The sequence below is a fragment of the Leucoraja erinacea genome, chromosome 4 (assembly GCF_028641065.1).
Source record: "Leucoraja erinacea ecotype New England chromosome 4, Leri_hhj_1, whole genome shotgun sequence".
Classification (NCBI taxonomy): Eukaryota; Metazoa; Chordata; class Chondrichthyes; order Rajiformes; family Rajidae; genus Leucoraja; species Leucoraja erinaceus.
Window position 1 is genome coordinate 58588358 of NC_073380.1, and position 23913 is coordinate 58612270.

General features: G+C 43.0%; 1 protein-coding gene across 1 annotated transcript in view; it reads right to left on the reverse strand.

Annotated features, from left to right (window-relative positions):
• Nucleotides 1-23913, reverse strand: part of LOC129696450 (leucine-rich glioma-inactivated protein 1-like) — a 29622-nt gene that overhangs the window by 2486 nt on the left and 3223 nt on the right. The window contains 6 exon segments of the mRNA XM_055634347.1: nucleotides 6149-6313; nucleotides 6411-6580; nucleotides 8718-8789; nucleotides 15304-15375; nucleotides 15466-15473; nucleotides 15475-15538. Of these exon segments, the coding sequence (XP_055490322.1) occupies nucleotides 6149-6313; nucleotides 6411-6580; nucleotides 8718-8789; nucleotides 15304-15375; nucleotides 15466-15473; nucleotides 15475-15538 (551 nt within the window).

The window sequence follows — 23913 nt, forward strand, 5'->3', positions numbered from 1 at the left end:
ACCTCTATGAGATCACCTCTCAACCTCCTGTGCTCCAGGGAATAGAGTCCCAGCCTGACCAACTTCCCCCTATAGCTCGGGCCCTCGAGCCTTGGCAACTTCCTCGTAAATCTTGTCTGCACCCTTTCAACTCGTGAATCTTTTGAAACTTCTACCCCAGCAATCGGTGGAGATGGAGTTATTGAATATATTCAGGAGAGATATTTAAAACATGAGGGAATCAGGGGGTATGGGGAGAAAGAAGTGGAGTCGAGTCCACATGAGTGAGACCAAGAGGAGATCAGGTTATCGCTTTACCAAACACTTGCACTCATACGGTAAGTTCAAAGAGATAGGAGCAGATTTAGGCCATTTGACTTATCAAGTCCACTCCGCCATTCGATCATGGCTGATCTAACTCTCCCTCTCATCACCATTTTCCTGCCCTTCTCCCCATAACCCCTGACACTCTCTCCATCAAGGCAAGCTGATGCTCCCAGTTATTAACCACCTCAGTTCCCTTACTCTTTCCCATACCGGCCTTTCGGTCCTCAGCTTCCTCCATTGGCAAAATGAGTCCATACGCAAACTGGAAGAACAGCATCTCATACTCTGCCTATAGCCCAAGAGTATGGACATTGAATTCTCCAATTTTGGGTGAACACCCCCTTCTGATTCACCCAGGTCCTCTCATGTGCATAATTTCTTCCACTCCCTTCACCCAGTTCCTTTAATCTCCTTATCCATCAATATCCCACCACCCGCAGATACTCCACTCCCATCTCTCTCCCGTTCCCATCCACCCACCATCCCTCCCACTGTGTTTTTCCATTTCATTCCTAACCTTCCTTTCTTATCAGATTCCGTCATCTGCAGTCCTTGGTCCTCTCCACTTATCAACTCCAGCCTTGGTCACTATCTCCACCCTTTTCTCCCTCACCTGACTCAACTGCCAATCAACCCTTCCTTACCTGAATTCACCCATCACTCCTCATCCCTTGCCCTCACCTCTTTCTATCAGCTATCTCCCCTCTGTTCAATCTTAGACAAAACGTTGTCAGTCCATTTCACTCCTCAGATGCTGTCTGACCTGTTGAGTTCCTCCAGCAGTTTGTTTTTCGTTCAGGATACCATCCAGCATCTGCAATATCTTGCATCTTGAGAATATCTATGAGCTTGTTGAAAGATGAATGACCTACTCATTTTCCTGTCTTGTTGGTTCTTATATAATGAAGTGGCATAGAATTTAAGTTAAAAGAATTTAGAAGAGATTTATTGCACAGAGAATATGATGTAACTTTACAATCCTATTCACCTATCCATTCACCTATTCATCTATCCACCTATGCCCAACTGGATAAGCCGGGAAGCACTGCGAGTCATGTTTTTTTACTTCTCCGGTGCCTTTGACACCATCCAGCCTGCACTGCTAGGGAGCAAACTTCTGGCGCTGTGAGGCAGCAGGTCTACCGAGATCATATCTTAACCAAGTTGTTATGAAATGTACCTTTACAATCCTTCTGGGCAGTCATTTACAGCCGCACTGACTGTAAATGACTGCCGAGAAGGATTGTAAAGGTACATTTCATAAGAACCTGGTTAAGATATGATCTCGGTAGACCTGCTGCCTCACAGCGCCAGAGACCCGAATTCGATCCTGACCTCGAGTGCTGTCGGTGTGGAGTTTGCACAGTCTCCCTGTGACCATGTGGGGTTCCTCCAGGTGCTCTTGTTTCCTGCTACATCCCGAAGACGTGAAGGTTTGTAGGTTCATTGGACTCCGTATATTGTGTAGGGAGTGGATGTGAAAGTGGAATTACATAGAACTAGTGTGAATGGTTGGTCGATGGTCAGCGGGCAGAAGGGCCTCTTTCCATGCTTTATCTGAAAACTAAACTAAAACTAAATTATGGAATAAGATATTGTAAGCGTGATAGGCCAGAACAGTTCTTCTTCAGCAAACAATAATCATGCTGAATATTTTAACGTGTCGCAAATTTCTATGATTTTATAAGTTTCCAGTTAGATAGTACCTTTAATATATCCAAGGAGCATGATCAGACAAAATTCAATACTGAATCGCATAAAGAGGTTGTGAGACCAAAGGCTGGGCAAAGATGGAAATGTTTGGGAGAAACTTAAGTGAGAAGATAAAGGTGAACGTCTATTGAAAGAGAATATAACGAAAGGTTACACAGCAGTTTATGTAAGAGCAATGAAAATTGAAGACTAGGAACAGCTCAATCTTGGACAATCTTGGGAGAAAGCAGGAGAAAGGGGTTGAGAGGGAACGATAGATCAGCCATGATTGAATGGTGAAGTAGACTTGATGGGCCGAATGACCAAATTCTGCTCCTATAACTTATGAACAATCTGCCGCAGCGAAACAGGTAACAACCTGTAACAGGTAACAACACCAATCACTATTTTCATAGAACTGACTGCTCATACCATATAACCAAATAACCATATAACAATTACAGCACGGAAACAGGCCATCTCGGCCCTACAAGTCCATGCCGAACAAATTTTTTTCCCCTTAGTCCCACCTGCCTGCACTCGTACCATAACCCTCCATTCCCTTCTCATCCATATGCCTATCCAATTTATTTTTAAATGATACCAATGAACCTGCCTCCACCACTTCCACTGGGAGCTCATTCCACACCGCCACCACTCTCTGCGTAAAGAAGTTCCCCCTCATATTACCCCTAAACTTCTGTCCCTTAATTCTGAAGTCATGTCCTCTTGTTTGAATCTTCCCTATTCTCAAAGGGAAAAGCTTGTCCACATCAACTCTGTCTATCCCTCTCATCATTTTAAAGACCTCTATCAGGACCCCCTTAACCTTCTGCGCTCCAGAGAATAAAGACCTAACTTATTCAACCTATCTCTGTAACTTAGTTGTTGAAACCCAGGCAACATTCTAGTAAATCTCCTCTGTACGCTCTCTATTTTGTTGACATCCTTCCTATAATTTGGCGACCAAAATTGTACCCCATACTCCAGATTTGGTCTCACCAATGCCTTGTACAATTTTAACATTACATCCCAGCTTCTATACTCAATGCTCTGATTTATAAAGGCTAGCATACCAAAAGCTTTCTTTACCACCCTATCTATATGAGATTCCACCTTCAAGGAACTATGCACGGTTATACCCAGATCCCTCTGTTCAACTGTATTCTTCAATTCCCTACCATTTACCATGTACGTCCTATTTTGATTTGTCCTGCCAAGGTGTAGCACCTCACATTTATCAGCATTAAACTCCATCTGCCATCTTTCAGCCCATTTTTCCAAATGGCCTAAATCACTCTGTAGACTTTGGAAATCCTCTTCATTATCCACAACACCCCCTATCTTGGTATCATCTGCATACTTACTAATCCAATTTACCACACCTTCATCCAGATCATTGATGTACATGACAAACAACAAAGGACCCAACACAGATCCCTGAGGCACCCCACTAGTCACCTGCCTCCAACCCGATAAACAGCCATCCACCATTACCCTCTGGCTTCTCCCATTCAGCCACTGTTGAATCCATCTTGCTATTCCTGCATTTATACCCAACAGTTGAACCTTCTTAACCAACCTTCCATGAGGAACCTTGTCAAAGGCCTTACTAAAGTCCATATAGACAACATCCACTGCTTTACCCTCGTCAATTTCTCTAGTAACCTCTTCAAAAAATTCAAGAAGATTAGTCAAACATGACCTTCCAGGCACAAATCCATGTTGACTGTTCCTAATCAGACCCTGCTTATCCAGATGCTTATATATATTATCTCTAAGTATCTTTTCCATTAATTTGCCCACCACTGAAGTCAAACTAACAGGTCTATAATTGCTAGGTTTACTCTTAGAACCGTTTTTAAACAATGGAACAACATGCGCAGTGTGCCAATCCTCGGGGACTATTCCCGTTTCTAATGACATTTGAAATATTTCTGTCATAGCCCCGGCTATTTCTACACTAACTTCCCTCAATGTCCTAGGGAATATCCTGTCAGGACCTGGAGACTTATCCACTTTTATATTTTTCAAAAGTGTCAGTACTTCTTTTACTTTGAACCTCATAGTATCCATAGCTACTCTACTAGTTTCCCTTACCTCACATAATTCAATATCCTTCTCCTTGGTGAATACCGAAGAAAAAAAATTGTTCAATATCTCCCCCATCTCTTTTGGCTCTGCAGATAGCTGTCCACTCTGTCTCTCCAATGGACCAATTTTATCCCTCGTTATCCTTTTGCTATTAATATAGCTGTAGAAACCCTTTGGATTGACTTTCACCTTACTTGCCAAAGCAACCTCATATCTTCTTTTAGCTTTTCTAATTTCTTTCTTAAGATTCTTTTTACATTCCTTATACTCCTCAAGCACCTCATTTACTTCATGCTGCCTATAATTATTGTAGATCTCCCTCTTTTTCCGAACAAGATGTCCAATTTCCCTTGAAAACCAGGGCTCTTTCCAATTTTTACTGTTTCCTTTCAACCGAACAGGAACATAAAGATTCTGTACTCTTAAAATTTCCCCTTTAAATGTCCTCCATTTCTCTTCTACATCTTTCCCATAAAACAAAATGTCCCAGTTCACTCCTTTTAAATCATCTCGCATCACATCAAAGTTAGCCTTTCTCCAATCAAAAATCTCAACCCTAGGTCCAGTTCTGACCCTCTCCATAATTATATTGAAACTAATGGTATTGTGATCACTGGACCCAAAGTGCTCCCCAACGCATACCTCCGCCACCTGTCCCATCTCATTTCCTAACAGGAGGTCCAGCACTGCCCCTCCTCTAGTAGGTACCTCTATGTATTGCTGCAAAAAACTATCCTGCACACATTTTACAAACTCCAACCCATCCAGCCCATTTACAGAATGTGTTTCCCAGTCTATGTGTGGAAAGTTGAAATCTCCCACAATCACTACCTTGTGCTTACTACTAATATCTGCTATCTCCTTACATATTTGCTCTTCCAATTCTCGTTCCCCGTTTGACGGTCTATAATACACCCCTATAAGAGTTGCTACACCTTTCCCACTTCTCAATTCCACCCAAATAGCCTCCCTAGATGAGCCCTCCAATCTATCCTGCCAAAGCACTGCTGTAATATCTTCCCTGACTAGCAATGCAACACCTCCACCTCTTGCCCCTCCAATTCTATCACACCTGAAGCAGCGAAATCCTGGAATATTTAGTTTCCAATCACAGCCCTCCTGCAACCACGTTTCACTGATCGCCACAACATCATACTTCCAGGTGTCTATCCAGACTCTAAGCTCATCAACCTTTCTTACAATGCTCCTAGCATTAAAATATGCACATTTAAGAAAACCCCTGTCTCTTATTCTCTGTTTATTTCCTTTTTTTTCTTTCTCCTCTTGTGTCCGAGTGCTTCCCATTTCTGCTTCCTGCCTCCCATTCTGTCTACTACCTTTCGCTATTTGAGTCCCTCGCCCCAACCATTCTAGTTTAAAGTCTCCCCAGCTGCCTTTGCAAATTTCCCCGCTAGGATATTGGTCCCCCTCGGGTTCAAGTGCAACCCATCCTTTCTGTACAGGTCCCACCTTCCCCAAAAGAAGTCCCAATGATCCAGGAACTTGAATCCCTGCCCTCTGCACCAGTCTTTCAGCCACGCATTTATCCTCCACCTCGCTCCATTCCTACTCTCACTGTCGCGTGGCACAGGCAGTAATCCTGATATTGTTACCTTTTTGGTCCTTTTTCTTAACTCTCCTCCCAACTCCCTAAATCCTCCCTTCAGGACCTCTTCCCTTTTTTTTCCTATGTCATTGGTACCTATATGTACCACGACCTCAGGCTCCTCTCCCTCTGATTTAAGGATATCTTGGATGCGTTGAGACACGTCCGAGACCTTGGCACCAGGGAGGCAGACCACCATCCTGGTCTCCCGACTGCGTCCACAGAATCGCCTATCCGACCCCCTAACAATAGAGTCCCCAATTACTATTGCCCTCTTTTTTTCCCTAGCTTTTGGAGCAACAGGGCCGGTCTCTGTGCTGGAGGCCCGTCCGCTGTCACTACCCCCGGGTAGGCTGTCACCCCCATCCGTACTCAAACAGGAGTACTTATTTGCGAGGTGTACCGACATTGGAGTACTCACTCCAATAATGTTGTATTATTGGCACATACCGATAATGTTGTCATAGTTTCTGAAAACCATCTCCACGTGATCCCATTCAAAGAAACTGCACCTTCCCACAACAGGCTGAGCGATGACGACATTGGCATCATTCAGGAAAGTGAAGGCTTCGATGGAAAGAGACTGGAACTCCAGGGTTTGATCCACGGCAAACTCTAGGAGATGAAAAGAGAAAAGGTAACGATCGGGGTTGGTTAACTCATCAATTAGATTTCACCACTTCAACCTAACTAAGTGGTTTGTTGCAATCACCTGTAGTTATGCAGTCAAACTCCTTCAGGGAAAGGTTATTAATTTTACGACCCTGATACTCCACCGGACTGGCACAGTAGATCTGATCAACCGTTGCATTTGTACTGCTTAACCATTCCACCAGCCACTTCAGTTTGCAGCCACAGTGAAAAGAATTCCCTCTAAGATCTCTGCAATTAAAAATAATTCCTAATAAGAAATTGTCTTTAGTGATTCATGGTTAATAATAATTATAATCACTGTCCCTTTAATTCTAAATAGGTACATAATCCATTTTGCAAATAGCACACTTGAAAGCTCAGAGATGGAGTATTTTTGCAACTTCAATATGTTAACAACTTTTCACAATTTTAAATGACTAAAGTCTTAGCATGCAAGTGGAATCTTGGATAGTGACTGAGCGAACCAGAATCTCACCAAAGCAGCGATTGATCGGACAAATGCAATGGGCTTAGTCAAGGGGTAGGGAATGTTAAGGTAATTCACTGTACGAGGTAATTCAAGAGTTCTCCCGAGTTCTCCCCTGATTCGAGCCCGTGTAATGTACGTAGGGGCTCGTATGAGTAAAAAGTAACCATTTTTTTCATCACAAGTATTTTTTTACTCGTGGACATTTTTCACACTGTTGAAAAAACGTCACGAGTTTACCGGATTTCCCAAGTACCTACCGTTACTCGTACGAGCCGTTATGTGACATCCACGAGCTCCTACGTACCCGCTACGTACATTACACGAGCTCGAATCGGGGAGAACTCGGGAGAACTCTTGAATTACCTCATACAGTGGGACAGGCCCTTTAGGTGCCCAGTTCTTTGTCTGCAGGGAAATTATACCACACTAAACCAAGGCTGTCAATTGACAATTTCAGTTTGGGGTCAAGGCGGCTGAAACAATTGGTGGACCAATTAAAGTATAAGCAGAACACAGTGCTGGAGGAACTTAGCAGGTCAGGCAGCATCTATAGAGAGAGTAGATAAGCAACATTTGGGTCAGAACCCTTGTTCAGAGTGATCCAGTGTGAAAAATGACCCGACCCGAAATGTCGCCTGTCCTTTCCCTCCACTGATGCTGCCTGACCTACTAAATTCCTACACCACTTAGTTTTGCTCAAGATTCCAGCATTTGCAGTTTCTTGTGTCTCAATTATAATGTGAGTTGTGTAAGAGATCGGGAAGAGCATAAATATCTCAGAGTGTTGATGGATTAGAGAACATTGGACGGAATAGTGGCGTAGTGGTAGAGTTGCTGCCTTACAGAGGCAGAGACCTGGGTTCGATCCTGACTACGGGTGCAGTCTGTATGGACTTTGTACATTCTCCCTGTGACCAAGTAGGTTTTCTCTGGGTGCTCCGGTTTCCTCCCACACTCCAAAGATGTACAGGTGTGTAGGTTAAATGACAATGGTAAGCCGTTGTTAAATTGTCCCTAGTGTGTGGTGGTTGGTGTATGGGGTGATCGCTGATTAGTGCTGACTTGGTGTCTCGAGGGCCTGTTTCCGCTCTGTATCCCTAAAGTCTAAAGATTTTAGGGAGAAAGATGGGCGAGGCTTTAGTTGGAGAAAATTGCACTTTGACTTAATCTTAAGGCCAGATGAGACTTAAAACAGCAGAAAAGGAAACCTGGCAATGTGTAGAGTGGGCTATCTGTTTGGTGTCACCCCCAGTATACTTTCAATCCCAGCCTTCTCCATTCTACTAGAAAAGGGCAGCACAATGACACAGTGGTATAGTTGCTGCATTGCAACGCCACACACCTAGGTTCGATCCTGACTACAGGTGCTGTCTGTATGGAGTTTGTATGTTCTCCCCGTGACCATGTGAGTGTTTCATGTGGATGCTCCGGTTTCCTCCCACACTCCAAAGAAGTACAGGTTTGTATGTAATTGGCTTCGGTAAAAGATTGTAAATTGTCCCGAGTGTGTGTAGGATAGTGCTTGTGTACAGGATATCCCTGATCAGCACACTCGGTGGGCCGAAGGGTCTGTTTCCGTGCTGTATCTCTAAACTAAACTAAAATAAAGTACATCAGATAAAAGTAAAATGCGTCAGATGCTGGAAATCCGAAATAAAATATAGAAAGTTTGACAAGTTAGGCAGCATCTATGGAGACAAAAATAGAGGAAAAGTTCCAGCATGATGATCTAACGCAGTACTGGGAAGCTCCACTGAGAAAACTCCTTTCAGTTTCGAGGGAGAAGCTGCTGGACTTGCAGCTTCTTTCAAGCACTTCCTGTTTTAGATTAGCTGCTTAAAATGTCTAAAATGTTGCATTATTGCTGATAAAATCATAATCACAGATCATTCTTACACATTGGTCAGAGCATCCAGCCCTTTGAATACATCGTTTGGAAGTGTTTGAAGGTTGTTATTTGCCAAGCTCCTGTCAAAATAAAATGGTAAAGTTCCGTTAATGCTAATTGTTTTCAATATTAGATGTAACTATAACACGGTGCATTGTCTGATAAATTGTACATTGACTTGCATGGAGGCTAGTTTTGTGACATACGGGATACATTTCCGTTAAAGATCAACAATACTGATGCACTGTCTTAGAATGGCCTTTCACTATCCTAGCAACCTCATATATAGTTTGCAGAGAGAATCTAGTCCACCCTAAGCTGCATTGAAGTAGTACAGCAATAGAGCACCAACAACTAGGATAGTGTTAGTGTACAGAGTGATCGCTGGTCAGCGTGGACTCAGTGGACCAACATGCCTGTTCCTGTGCTGTATCTCTAAAGTCTAAACTACTTTGATCATTGATAGACACAAAATGCTGGAGTAACTCAGTGGGACAGGCAGCATCTCTGGAGGGAAGGAATGGGTGATGTTTTGGGTCGAGACCCTTCTTCAGACCTTTTTTCTCAACCCAAAACATCACCCATTGCTTCTCTCCAGAGATGCTGCCTGGAGATACTCCAGCATTTTGTGTCTATCTTCGGTTTAAACCTGCATCTGCAGTTCCTTCCTGCTACTTTGACCATTGGTTTGAAATTATTTTTCCTAATATCTCATGTCATATCCAGCCTTCAGAGTAATCCCATTTCTTTCCCATCATCTATTGTCTCTCCTTTTTCACCAGAATGTTACCGGGTCATGCAGACTTGAGCTGTTGGAAGAGACTGGATAAGATGGGATTTTAATCTTTGTGGTATAGGAGGCTGAGGGGTGACCTTATTGAAGCGTATCAACTCATGAGGGGCATAGATAGAGTGAAAGCTCACATTCTTTTTACCAGGTTAGAGAATTCTAACTAGAAGGCATAGGCTTAAGGTGAGAGGGGAGAGGTTTAAGAGGGACCTCAGGGCAATTTTTCACGAAGGTAGTCCATATCTGGAACGAGTTGTCGGAGAGAGTTATAGAAGTGGATGATTTTCAAAAGACATTGAATAAATATATGGATAGGAAGGGTTTAGAGGGATATGGGCCAATGCAGGCAAATAGGACCGGCTCTGAATGACAACTTGATCTTCATGGACATGCTGCATGTCAGTATTTTAAACTCCGTACTTCCACGTCTTCTGTTTCTCTGACATTTCAATTAAAATGCTGGCACCATCCAATTAGAATTTTTTGATTCACCCTGTTTCCTGTCCAAGTCTTCTCAACCTTGGCAGAGCCTTGCACTTGGGCCTTGGCCTACACCAAGAATGGCCAATTGTAAATAGCAGAAGCTTCAGTGAGAGAATTCAATCTCCGTCCATGAATAACTATAGACAACGCTCACATAACCTTTGTAGCTTACAATGCCATTTTAAGCTCTCGATTGGGTTACTTATTAATTCTTGAGCATATCCTTTACGTATCGTAATACCAGCTATTGTGTACGGTGTCAGTAAGAGGGCATAAGTGTTGCGGAAACTGTATGAGATCATGGCAATTTATTGCCTCTGAGACAGTCTGCCACAATTTATTTGACTTTATCCAAAATTAACACTGTAAAATAACCTTAACTCCTGATTGTGGTTACTGCATAATTTATTTTATCAGACCCCTTCATCCTGTTAAAGATCAAGTGGACTCACAGAACACCAGACTCCGCCTAGATTCTAAACCTGACCATCTGCTCACGAACTTAATAATTTAACTTCCGAAAATATGACCTCAATCGAAAATGAACTGGTTCTTCAGGTACAACCAATTTCATCCAAAGAAGCATCCCGACTCGAAACATCACCTATTCATGTTCTCCAGAGATGCTGCCTGACCTACTGAGTTACTCCAGCACTTTATCTTTTTTTGCAAAGCAGCATCTGCAGTTCCTTGTTTCTATGCATCTTTTACTGTTTATTTTCAACTTCAATTACGATGAAAACTACACAAACACTAGCACAACTTCAAGAAGAAAAAAAGTGATATCAATACTTAAAAGTATGCATCACCTTATCCATCTATTAAGAAGAAGCACATTACCCAATAATAAAATATAATAAGGTATTATTGATTAGCAGTAAAAATACTAGGTAGCAGAAATTGACAAAAATACTCCTATTTCTCTGATTAAATATGAGGTGTGTGAAGCAGTAAGTTATGATGGAGACACAAGGGCCTGCAGTCTTGCGTAGAACACAAAACACTGAAGTAGTGCAGTGGGTCAGGCAGCATCTCGGGAGAACATGGATAAGCACTGTTTCACGATGAGGTCGTATGTCAGAGTTTTAATTAAATGTGTATTAAACTCAAAAGCAGAGATGGTTGGGTACATTCCAAGATGTTATAACTGCCCTAGCAGTCAAACAGTCTCAGTCATTTTATATTTAATCAATAAAAATATTTAAATTTTAATGAACCTACGATTTTTCACCTAGTTTCTTTGTGAATGGGAGATTAATCCTCAGTTACTGATGGGTTTATTGCAACCCTTGGAGGGCAGCAACTCAACCCGTGAGCAAGTTTAAAGCTATTCATTCATTTCCTCCCAACTCTCATTTCATGCCGCTGTGACAAAAAAGGTCCAGTTAATTAATTCCACTGGCCATAATGTTAAACTTTGAGGAAATAAAATGAAGTACTAATGGAAATATCTTGCACTTCAATTACAATTCTTCAATAAAAGGAAGTGTCCTTACATTAAGATCAGAATATCCTATTGTGCAAAATCATGGTCATTTTATACCAACAGATTATGTTCCAAAAATTACCCATGAGGGAGCGAATACAATTCTTATCCTTTCTCTCCGGTATCCTCCAAGGATCATGAACTCCTATAACTGGAACTATCAATCAGGACAAGAACATAAAGTTCTGCCCAAAACCACAGGAAATGACAGAGAGTTGTAATGTAGCCAAGTCTGCCTGAGCTACTGGAACACTGACTTCTAAAGAGAAACAAATGTTGGACTGCTGGCCTGGACCACATTATTAATGATGATAGCCACTTGGTCTGATGTTTCTATGCCAGCGAGAACAAAGGGGGGACCCAGCAGGGGGGGACACTGAGAACGAAGGGGGATCTGACCAAGGGGGTTGCCTGCTGCCATGTGCGGCAACAGGCAGAACATAGAAATGTTGGTAAACTTTGTACATGCTAGACACGTGGCGACTTTTGTGTGCTGCCTAGGTGAGGTCTGCTGTATGATTTCACTATGTTGTATACAAAACTAAGCACTTCTCTGTACCTAGATATATGTGACAATAATGTATCATTGAATCATTGTATTTATTGTCAACAAGCCTCCACTGCACCTACATCTTCTTACCAAAACCGTCCTTCTGTGCCCCTCTCCCTCCTCTACACATCCAAATCCCCTTTCACAATGTTTCTTAAATAACAGATTATAGTAATGAGATCTTTGAAAATAATGAACAGAAAAACACTTCTACTCTTTTGGCAGGCTTGAATATACCCACAATGTCAATTAGATAAAAACTGATTGCTGTATTTTAGTGAGATGGCCTGAAATCTTTAATTCACTGAACTAATAATTTTTTTGAAGTCCAATATTAGAAGTTGACATTTATTCTTTATTTAAAAATAACAGCAAGTGGATAAAGAATCATTCACATCTAGCCATTAACCTTCTGAATTTTGTAGTCGGCAGGGCAATACTCTGCATATCGCCAACTTGGACACTTTTACATTTTTATCATCAATTAATCAAGCCAATTAACCTACAAACCTGTGCGTCTTTGGAATGTGGGAGGAAACCGAAGATCTCAGAGAAAACCCACGCAGATCACGGGGAGAAAGTACAAACTCCATACAGACAGCACCCGAGTCTGGTGCTGCATTTTGTTGTAAGGCAGCAACTCTACCGCTGCGCCACCGTGACTGACATGCATTCCACTCATAGAGTCATAGAGCTGTACAGCACAGGAACAGACACTTCGGCACACCTTGTCCATGCCGACAAATTGGCATATTGGGCAGGTCCCACCTGCCTGCATTTAGGCCTTTAAACCCTTACTTTTTATAAATCTGTACAAAATATCTTTCAAAAATTGTTATTGTATCCACTTCTACTGCTTCCCCTGTCAACTCATTCCAGATTTAGACTATTCTCTCCATGAAAAAGTCACTCCTGAACTTTCTTTAAAATCTCTCCCCATTCACCGTAAGCATATGGACTATACATTTTGAATCATTTACCCTGTAAAAAGGACTGTGAGCAATCACCTCATCCATACCACAGATGATCTTATAAAAATCTATTAAAACTATCAGGGCTTCCATCTTTTTCAATCTTTTATTCTAAATCATCAGAGAATTGGGGTGGTGCAGCGGTAGAGTTGCTGCCTTACCAGAGGCCCAGGTTCAATCTTGACTAACAGATGCTGTCTGTACGGAGTTTGCACGTTCTCCCTGTAACCGCGTGGGTTTTTTACAGGTGCTCCGGTTTCCTTCCACATTCCAAGACGTACAGGTTTGTAGGTTAATTGGCTTCTGTTCATTGTAAATTGTCCCTAGTGTGTGCTAGTGTACAGGGTCTGTGGCAATGAAATCCAGAGATTCACCACCCTCTGACTAAAGCAATTCCTCCTCATCTCCTTTCCAAAGGTATGTCCAATTATTCTGAGCCTATGGTCTCAGGTCCTAGATTCTCCCACTAGTGGAAACATCCTCTCCACATTCACTCCATCCAGGCCTTTCACTATTCGGTAAGTTTCAATGAGGTCCCCCTCATCCTTATAAGGTCTGATAGGGTGACATGAAGGAACATCAGGTGATGAACAAAACATGGAATAAATCATTCTGGCCATATGGACTGTGTTTATGCAGTTCATGTAATTATTTCTAACTGTGCTGAGAAAGCATGTAACATAATAGGTTATTTCTACGTTGTACTTTGACTTCTAAAATTCAACTTCAGTAGTTCATGTGTCATGCAGAGTCTCTATACCTACAATACTGTTTGAATTATGATATTCTATAACAAGAACCCTTGACAAAAGTTGACAAACTTTGTTGTTTAGCCCATAAAACCATTAGACAGGAGCAGAATTAAGCCATTCAGCCCATCAAGTCTACTCCACCAGTCAATTATGGCTGATCTATCTTTTCCTCTCAATCCCATTCTCCTGCCTTCTCCCCATACCCTCTGACACCCTTAAGGGCCTGTCCCACGAGCATGCGATTCCACGCGGCAAGCGCGACCTAACGTCATCGCTTGAGCCGTACGGCCTTGCGGGGCCGGTCCCACTTCGATCGCCGGAGCCGTATGGAGTTGTGCGGAGCTGTCCCGACATCGCGCGGACCTCCGAAAAACTGACCGTGTTCAAAAATTCCGTGCGGCCACGGCCTGCCGGCCCGCAGCCGCCTCGACGCCGTACGCACCGCCTCGACGGGCATACGCAGCATTTCGATGCCGTAAGCACGTCTTGACGCCGTACGTCACGCGCGAACTTCCCGCGGACTTCGCTCGAACTTCACGTCATTCACTCGACGTGCGCACGGCCCCCGCTTCTGGTTTGGTCGCGTTCGCCGCATGCAGGCGCATGCTGGTGGGACCGGCCCTATACGGTGATCACTCGACCTCCACGCGGCCCATGCTTCCGGTTTGGTCGCGCTTGCCGCATGCATGTCGCATGCTCGTGGGACAGGCCCTTTACTAATCAAGAACCTATCAATCTCCACCTTAAAAATACCCAATGACTTGTCCTCTACCGCTGTCAGTGGCAATGAATTCTACAGATTCACCACCCTTTGGCTAAAGAAATACCTTCACATTTCCATGCCAAAGGTATGTCCTCGGTTCTGAGACTGTGCCCTCTGGCCCTCTGGTCCTAACTCTCCCACTAGTGGAAACATCCACCTCCACTCTATCTTTATCCTTTTTTTTACACTTTGTATTATTCTCATTATTTTTTTCTCACATACGTTTTATAAGAGTAAATTTTTATTCCAGATCTCATTTTTTGGTTGGGATTTTGTAAATTCCATAAGGGCTATTTTAGCATTCTCCAAACTGCAGTAACGCGGGTAAACACTATATTCACCTACATTTGATAGAAAATATTTGATTTCATCTTAACAGAATACATTATTGGTAGCTATTAATCTGTAATATTAGTGGTGCAGCTGGTAGTGCTGCTGCCTCACATCGCTGGAGACCCAGGTTCAATTCTGACCTTCGGTACTGTCTGTGTGGAGTTTGCACATTCTACCTGTGACCGTGCGGGGTTCCCCCGGGTGCTCCGGTTTCTTCCCACATCCCAAAGACGTGCGGGTTCGTAGGTTAATCGGCCTTTGTAAATTGCCCTTAATGTGTAGGGAGTGGATGAGAAAGTGGGATCGTATAGAACTAGCGTGAACGAGTGATCGATGATCGGCTTGGACACAGTGGCCAGAAGGGCCTGTTTCCACGCTGCATCTCTAAATTAAACTAAACTTCTCAACTATTTACAGTACAACATTTAATACATAATTTCCACTGAATGAAAAAGGATGTACTTACAGGTGTATAAGGGATTTAAGTCCTCGAAAAGCATACCTGGAGATGGACTGGATTTTATTGTTTTCCACAAACCTGGGAGAAAGATCAGCATTTTAGTATCATTCTCAGTGGCACTCATTTACTACACTGTGTGAAATGCGTCCAGAATTGGTCTCTACTTACAGATACTCAAAGCTGAGAGAGAGCAAGAAAGGCATCATCGCCAACAGTATCAAAGGAGTTGGAAGTGAACAAGCTGTTAGAAAAATAAGAATCAAAGCAATAGTCATTTTTCTTTTTGGAAGGTATATTGCATCATTATTGCTGTGGCCTGGTTCAGCAACTCGAACGCCCAGGTACAAAGAAGATTACAAAAAGTGGTGAACACTGGCCGCTCCATCACACGTACTGACCTCCCCACCATCAAAGGGATCTATAAGAGACACTGTCTCAAAAAGGCAGACGGCATCATCAAGAACCCAAACCACCCTGACAATGCTATCATTTCACCTCTGCCATCAGGAAGAAGGTATAGGATTTTGAAAATTGTAATGCACAGGCTCAGGAATAGCTTCTTCCTAACAACCATCAGGCTATTAAACACTACAAACTCCAACAAAACTCCAAACTGCCTGGGTTGCACTCGGGACACTGGGCTTTGTTTTGTTTTTGCATTATATTGTTTTTTTTATTTATTGAACTTTATGTATTGAATAGAGTGTTTATAAAACTGTTTTGCTGCTGCTGCAAGTAAGAATTTCATTTCTCCATTTCAGTACCTATGACAATTTGGAGTGTAGGAGGAAACCGGAGCACCCGGGGAAACACACTTGGTTACGAGGAGAATGTACAAACTCCCTACGGACAACACCCGTAGTCAGGATCAAACCTGGGTCTCTAGCTCTATAAGGCAGCAACCCTACCACTGCGCCATCATGATGCCCCATTCACTGTCCCCTTGTGATATTATGGTTGCATCATCAGGTCCTATTTTCCACATCACTTAGTTGACCATGTTTACTGAACCATCACCATTTTCCGAGTCAAGATGACTTCTCTAATGGAGCTGCCCATTTGGTGAAAAAATAATATTGAGTTAATGGATATTTAGTTTCTCCTCTCCCATACTACCAGAAGAAAGAACAGTTAACCCAGTGACATTGCCTACTGGCAAATTCAAGTCACAAGCAGTATTGAATCCCAAATAAAGCCAACACGGGCCCTCCAAAGACATTATGCTAAATCAAACATTTCCACTCTGCCTTTAGTCAACAGAATCTAAAGCAACTGGCAACTGAATCATCCTACCAACAACTAGAGAACAGTCCTGAGCTACTATCTACCTCATTGGAGACCCTCAAATTATTTTTAATCGGACTTTATCTTGCACTAAATGTTATTCATGTTATTTTGTTTAATCATGTATCTGTGCACTGTGAATGGGTTGATTGTAATCATGTATTGTCTTTCCGCTGACTGGTTAGCACGCAACAAAAGCTTTTCACTGTACCTATATGACATGACAATAAACTAAACTCAAACTCAAAGATTGCAATCTAGTCATAATTAAAGTAGATATATATATATATATATATATATATATATATACACATATATATATATATACTTTAAATAGGACTAGATTTGAAAGTCAGGAAATTAAGGTTATAGGCATCTGGCACAGAAGAGTTGAGGCCAGCGTAGATCAGACATGATCATCGAACATAGAACACAGAACAGTACTGCACAAGAACAGGCCTTCGGCCCCATTGTCTGCACCGGACATGATGTCAAGATGTTCTTTTTATCTACATGCACATTATCCATATCCCTTCATTCCCTGTATATCCATGTGCCTATCCAGAAATCTGTTAAATACCATTGTATCTGCCTCCACCACCAACCCAGGCAAAGCATTCCAGGCACTCACCACCCTCTGTGTAAAAAAATTGCTCCATGCATCTCCTTTAAACTTTGCCCCTCACTTTAAAGCTATGCCCTCTAATATTTGATATTTCAATTCTGGGGAAAAGGTTCTGACTGTCTACTCTATCTATGCCTCTCATAAACAGTCCTAGGTTTAATTCCTGATGAGTGCCAAGTTAGCCAAGCATTCAAAATCAGGAGTGATGTAGTTCTGCTATAACAGGTGTTTCCATAACACGACTTGGCTTTAAGGCAATCAATGAATCAGGGATCATTATAGGCTAAATTGGTTAGAATGTGATTTTGATTGAGAAGTAGAGAACCACTTACAAGATCCTTTGGAAATTGACAAGCAGGAAAAATAGCTGTCTTGGATTTAAACAGTATATGTAACCTTCCCGCAGTAAACAGGCACCATTGCCTTTTAAGAACTGCTGTCAATTTTATCTGCGGGTGGGAATTTAAATTGACATGCAATCGCTTCTATTGACGCTTGTCCAAGATACCCTATTGTAACATGCATCCTTTAATATTTTGAGTTTGCAGTAACAAAATTAAATAAATATTAAATCTTTTTTTTTTAATCCTGCGACGGAAAACAACTTTGTTATTGAGTCTGAAACTCTCTAGCTCCAGTCCTGTTTTTCTTAAAAACAGGATTTTCTATCACACAAGGTTATACACCTCTATAAGACCACCCCACAACCTCCAAAATCCTAGCCAGCACAACCTCTCCCTTTTGCTCAGATCTTTGAGTCCTGGCAATGTCCTCATAAATCTACTCTGCATCCTTGCCAACTTAACAACATGCGAATAAGGTCCACTTGGAACTGCCAGAAGACCAGGAAATTAAAAAAAAACTTTTAGAAATTCGTAAATATTTTATTTTAAAGTCAAAGCCAGCTGCGTTTTACTGAGGGGAGACTCCCCATTTCCTGCCCATCTCCTCACACACAGAGCATTAGGGAGTGAATCAGTGCACAGACATCATGAAGTAGATCAGTGGTGACCCTGCTTCATGCCAGCAATCATGTGGATCTGACAGCAATCTCTCATTACGATGACTGCCTGTCTCTCTCACACACATGCATGCACACACACAATCTCTCTCTCTCACACACACACACAAACTCCCTCTCCCTCTTTCACACTCACCCTCTCACTCTCTCACACAAAGACTCTGAGACTCTCCCCTTTTGACACACACTCTCCCTCTCTCTCTCTATCACACACATGTGCACTCCTTTTAACACGCACACAATCAGATACACTTTTTTTTTAAATGCCGATCCACAGAAGCGCAGTCTCGCTCACCTTTACATAGACAGACAAGTTCTCCCTCGTACACACGATCACATATATTTTTTCCCTCTCATCACATACACACAGGGATCAACTTGCCTGGCCCTATGTTAATTGGCAATAAGAGAACAGGGAAATGGTGAGTATAGCAAATCTCTGCGGAGATTTCAAGGAGTCAGCCACCCTTAGGTTGAGGGTCAATGGGTATGTGAGGGAGTAAGACACCCCCACTTTCGCGACCCTCGTGCTGATTGCAGCCCCTTCTCATCCCCAGCCCCTACTGGAGAATGACAGCTGAGAGACTGGAGCTGGTTCTCATCGGTAGCCATGTGTCTAGGAGCAGAGGTATACAGCTCCTTGAAAGGGTCATCTCAGGTGAATAGGGTGGTCAAGAAGATATATTGCCTTTCATCAGTCAGGGTATTGAGTAGAGAAGTTTGGACGTTATGTTTATAAGTTCATAAGTTATAGGAGCAGAATTATGCCATTCGGTCCATCAAGTCTACTTGATGGACCGAATGGCTGATCTACATTCAATCATGGCTGATCTACTGTATTTTTCCCTCTCAACTACATTCTCCTGCTTTCCCCCCATAACCCCTGACACCCTTACTAATTAAGAATCTGTCAATCTCCGTCTTAAAAAATATCCATTGATTTGGCTACCACAGCCTTCTGTGGCAATGAATTCCACAGATTCACCACCCTCTGATGAAATTCTTCCTCATCTCCTTTCTAAAGTTACAGTTGTACAAGTTGTCCCTGGTCAATTCTTCCCTTCCCACCCGCACCACTCCTTCCCCGGGCACTTTCCCTTGCAACCACAAGAGATGCTAAACGTGTCGCTTTACCTCCCCCTCAACTCCATTCAAGGACCCAAGCAGTTGTTCCACGTGCGACAGAGGTTCACCTGCGCCTCCTCCAACCTCATCTATTGCATCCGCTGCTCAAGATGTCAGCTGATCTACATTGGTGAGACCAAGCGTAGGCTTGGCGATCGTTTCGCCGAACTTCTCCGCTCGGTCCGCATTGACCAACCTGACCTCCCTGTGACTCAGCACTTCAACTCGCCCTCCCATTCCGAATCCGACCTTTCTGTCCTGGGCCTCCTCCATTGCCAGAGTGAGCACCACCGGAAACTGGAGGAGCAGCACCTCATATTCCACTTTGGCAGTCTGCACCCCAGTGGCCTGAACATTGACTTCTCCAATTTCCGGTAGCCCTTGCTGGATCCTCCCCTTCTCAGCTCTCCCTCAGCCCTCTCCTCCTCCTCTTCCTTTTTCTTCTTTCCCCCCCCCCCCACCCCCCCCCCCCACCCAACCTGCATCAGTCTGAGGAAGGGTTTTCGGCCTGAAACGTTGTCTATTTCCTTCGCTCCATAGATGCTGCCGCATCTGCTGAGTTTCTCCAGCACTTTTGCTGAGTTTCTCCAGTTGTACAAGAGGCTGCATTTGGAGTATTGTGTTTAGATTAGGTGACCCTGTTGCAGGAAGGATGCCATTAAGCTGAAAAGAGTGCAGAGAAGAATAACAACATTTAAAATACATTTGGACAGGTATATAATAGGAAAGGCTTAGAGGGATATGGACCAAACGTGGACAAATTTAGATTAGATTAGATTAGATTAGATTAGATTCGTTTATTGTCATTCAGACCTTTCGGTCTGAACGAAATTTCGTTTCCCTGCAGTCATACATATAATTAAAAAATGACAAAACCACACAATCAACACAAATTTAACATCCACCACAGTGAGTTCACCAAACACCTCCTCACTGTGGTGGAAGGCAAAATCTTAAAGTCTCTGTCTCTTCCCTCTTTGTTCTCCCTCTATGGGACTAGTGTAGATGGGGTATCTTAGTTCGTCTGGAGAAGTTGGGCTGAAGGATCAGTTTCCATGCTAGATAACTCCATGACTATGTCTACGTGATCATCAGCAGATTAAAAAACATTGATATTGTTTGAACCCCTCTGTCCCAAAACAAATATTGACTTTTGCAAATTACTGCAATTATTAGTGTTATTTTCCCTGTAACTATGTGCACCAAGGGTATTTATTAAGGTGGAGATTGACAGATTATTGATTAGTAAGGGTGTCGAGGTTATGGTGAGAAAACAAGAGAATGGGGTTGATAAGGAAAGATAGATCAGCCATGATTGAACGGTGAAGTAGACCATGAGCCTATGACTTAAGTCAGCTGCAGTTTATTGAAGTTCATCCCACAAGCTGTTTAAAGCATGGTTTAAATCTAATTTAAATTCCAGTCAAGCACAGATCTTCACATAGTTCGCAACCATAGTATCAGTTGCTGCTGAGTTCCCAGAACTTTCTATTTTTAGCTCAAACCTCCAGCAGGGATGATATTTTTCTGTCTGATTTGCCAATTCTACAAATTTTGGCAGCTTTCAGTAATGGCTCCAAGATTCCTATATTAAGGGAATATTATTTCTGTAAACAACTGTACAAATGCAAAAGATCAGTTTAGAAGGTTCAAGCGTAGACTTAGTCTACAGCCGTCATTCAATACAAACATCTAGGATGTCACTCCATTGTAATTGTAACTTTGGGTGGCACGGTGACGTTATCTGACAGCACCAGAGACCCGGGTTTGATCCTGCCTATAGGCGCTGTCTGTACAGAGTTTCTCCGTTCCCCATGCGACCATGTGGGTTTTCCCTGGGTGTTCTGGTTTCCTCCCACAGCCGAAAAGTTTGTAGGTCAATTGGCTTCTGTAAATTGTAAATTGTTCCTATTGTTCCTAGTGTACGAGGTGATCGCTAGTCGACGCAGATTCAGTGGGCGGAAGAGCCTGTTTCCAAGCTGTATCTCTAAAGGGATCTGTAATGTAGGAGGTTCTTTCCAGAGGTATGAAACTGAACCCTTTCCACCTGAGGGAGAACAGCCGACATATCCCTGGTCCCCTAGCTGTAAAACAATTAGGAAATCCTGATATTGTGAAAGACACATAAGGAATTCAAAAGAGACACAGGAAACTGCAGGTGCTGGAATCTTGAATAAAACACAAAGTGATGGAGTAACTCTGCGGGTCAGGCTGCATCTCTGAAGGACATGGATAGATAATGTTTCAAGTCAGGACCCTTCCACATATTGGAGGAAATTCAAGACATTTCCTTTAGCAAGGGTGAAAGCAATTCCAATAGATATGAGAAACGCTCACTGAATTACCTTTCCAGCACACTTTACTGCAGAATCATAGATTTATTAAGACAGAGAAAGAGACCATTCTGCCCACTGACATACTGCTACTTCTTAGTGGAACAATCCTATAAGTTCTATTCCCTGCACATGCCTTTAGCCCATGAAATTACTCTCAGTACACAGTGGTAGAGTTGCTGCTTTACAGCGGCAGAGACTCGGGTTTGATCCCGACTAAAGGTGCTGTCTGTGTGGAGTTTGTACGTTCTCCCCATGGCCGCATGGGTTTTCTCTGGGTGCTCGATTCCTCCCACACTCCAAAGACGTACAGGTTTGTAGGGTCATTGGCTTCATTAAGATTGTAAATTGTCCCTTGTGTGTAGGATATTGCTAGTGTGCAGGAATTGCTGGTCGCTATGGACTCGGTAGCCCGAAGGCCCTGCTTCCACACCGTCTCTTTAAACTCTAAACTCTCTCTATAACACGTCAGCAAGTCCCAGTAAGATCCTTGTGAATCTCTGTTAAATCTCCTCCAAACCTTTACTCCAAGGAGAACTACCTCAACATCCCTGGCCTAATCTCACAACTGAAATGTAAACTTTATTACAGAAATAAGAGGGAACAGAAAATAAATATCCACAGGACAAATACCTAAGGACTTTAATTTGGTGAACGAGTATCCGTCACTGGAGAGTGTTTGGTAACAATGACCTCATCTGCACCTTCACAGTGTGTTTGTCATAAGACATAGGAGCAGAATTAGGCCATTCGTCCCATCGAGTCTGCTCTGCCATTCGATCTATTTTTCCCTCATAACCCCATTCTTCTGTCTACTCCTCATAACCTTTGCCACCCTTACTTAATCAAGAGCCTATCAATCTCCACCTTGAAAATACCCAATGTCTTGGCCTCCATCGCAGTCCATGGCAATGAATTTCACAGATTCACCACCTTCTGACTAAAGAAATTCCTTCCTAAAGGTAAGTTCTTTTATTCTGGTGCTGTTCCCTCTGGTCCTAGACTCTCCATTATTAGAAACATCCTCTCCATATCCACTCTATGTAGGTGTTTTATTATCCGGTAGGTTTCAATGAGGTCTCCTCTCATCCGTCTCACATTTGAATGATGCAAGCTGATGTCCTTAGCACATTTTTTTCCAAATATTGAAATATTTATGCACTTGCTCTGCTGAAAATGTGAACAGGTCGCAATTTAAATGAAGAGACGGCTCACAAGCCTCCCGTCTGTAATGAGGCAGGCTGTCCATAATTTTCAATGCAGTTGTTCACCCATTCATGCTGCTGCATCACTGGTTCTCTGTGCTCTACTTTCTGTGGAAGTTGTTCCTTCAGCCAGCAACTGGGGAGCATCAGGGGCTCTAAGTGGGGCACAGTGTATGAGAACTTAACGCTTCTGATCATGCCCTGCCAGATAGTGTATCCTGGATTTAATAATATATATGGAGAGCGTTGAAACAAGGAATTGCAGATGCTGGTATAGAAGAAAAATACACAAAGTGCCGGAGTAACTCAGCGGGTCAAGCAGCATCTCTGGAGAAGTTTAGTTTATTATTGTCATGTGTACTGAGATGCACTTTAGAATTTAGAGATACGGCGTGGTAACAGGCCCTTCAGCCCACCGAGTCTGCGCCAACCAGCGATCACCCCATACACTCGCACTATCCTACACACACTAGGGACAATTTTCAATTTTACAATAGCCAATTAACCTACAAACCTGTATGTCTTTGGAATGTGGGAGGAACCAGGAGCACTCGGGGAAAACCCACGCGGTCACAAGGAGAGCGTACAAACTCTGAACAGACAGCACCCACAATCAGAATCGAAACAGTGTCTCTGGCATTGTAAGACAGCAAGTCTACTGCTGCGCCACTGTGCCGCCCCATACGGTGCCCTACAGTGAGAAGCTTTTTTGTTGCCTGCTATCCCGTCAGTGAAAAGACTATATATATTTGCAATCATGCCATCCACAAGGATAGGCAATGTATCGGGTCGGGAACCTTCTTCAGACTCCGAAGAGAGGAGGTTCAGAGTAGTGTTCAGTTTCAGTCAGCCTGTTATAGGAAAGATGGTGTTAAGCTGGAAAGCGTGCAGAGAAAATTTACGAAGATGTTGCCAGGACTCGAGGCCTGAGCTATTAGGGAGAGGTTGAGCAGGCTAGGAATTTATTCCTTGGAGTGCAGGAGGATGAGGGGTGATCTTATAGAGGTGTATTTGATCATGAGG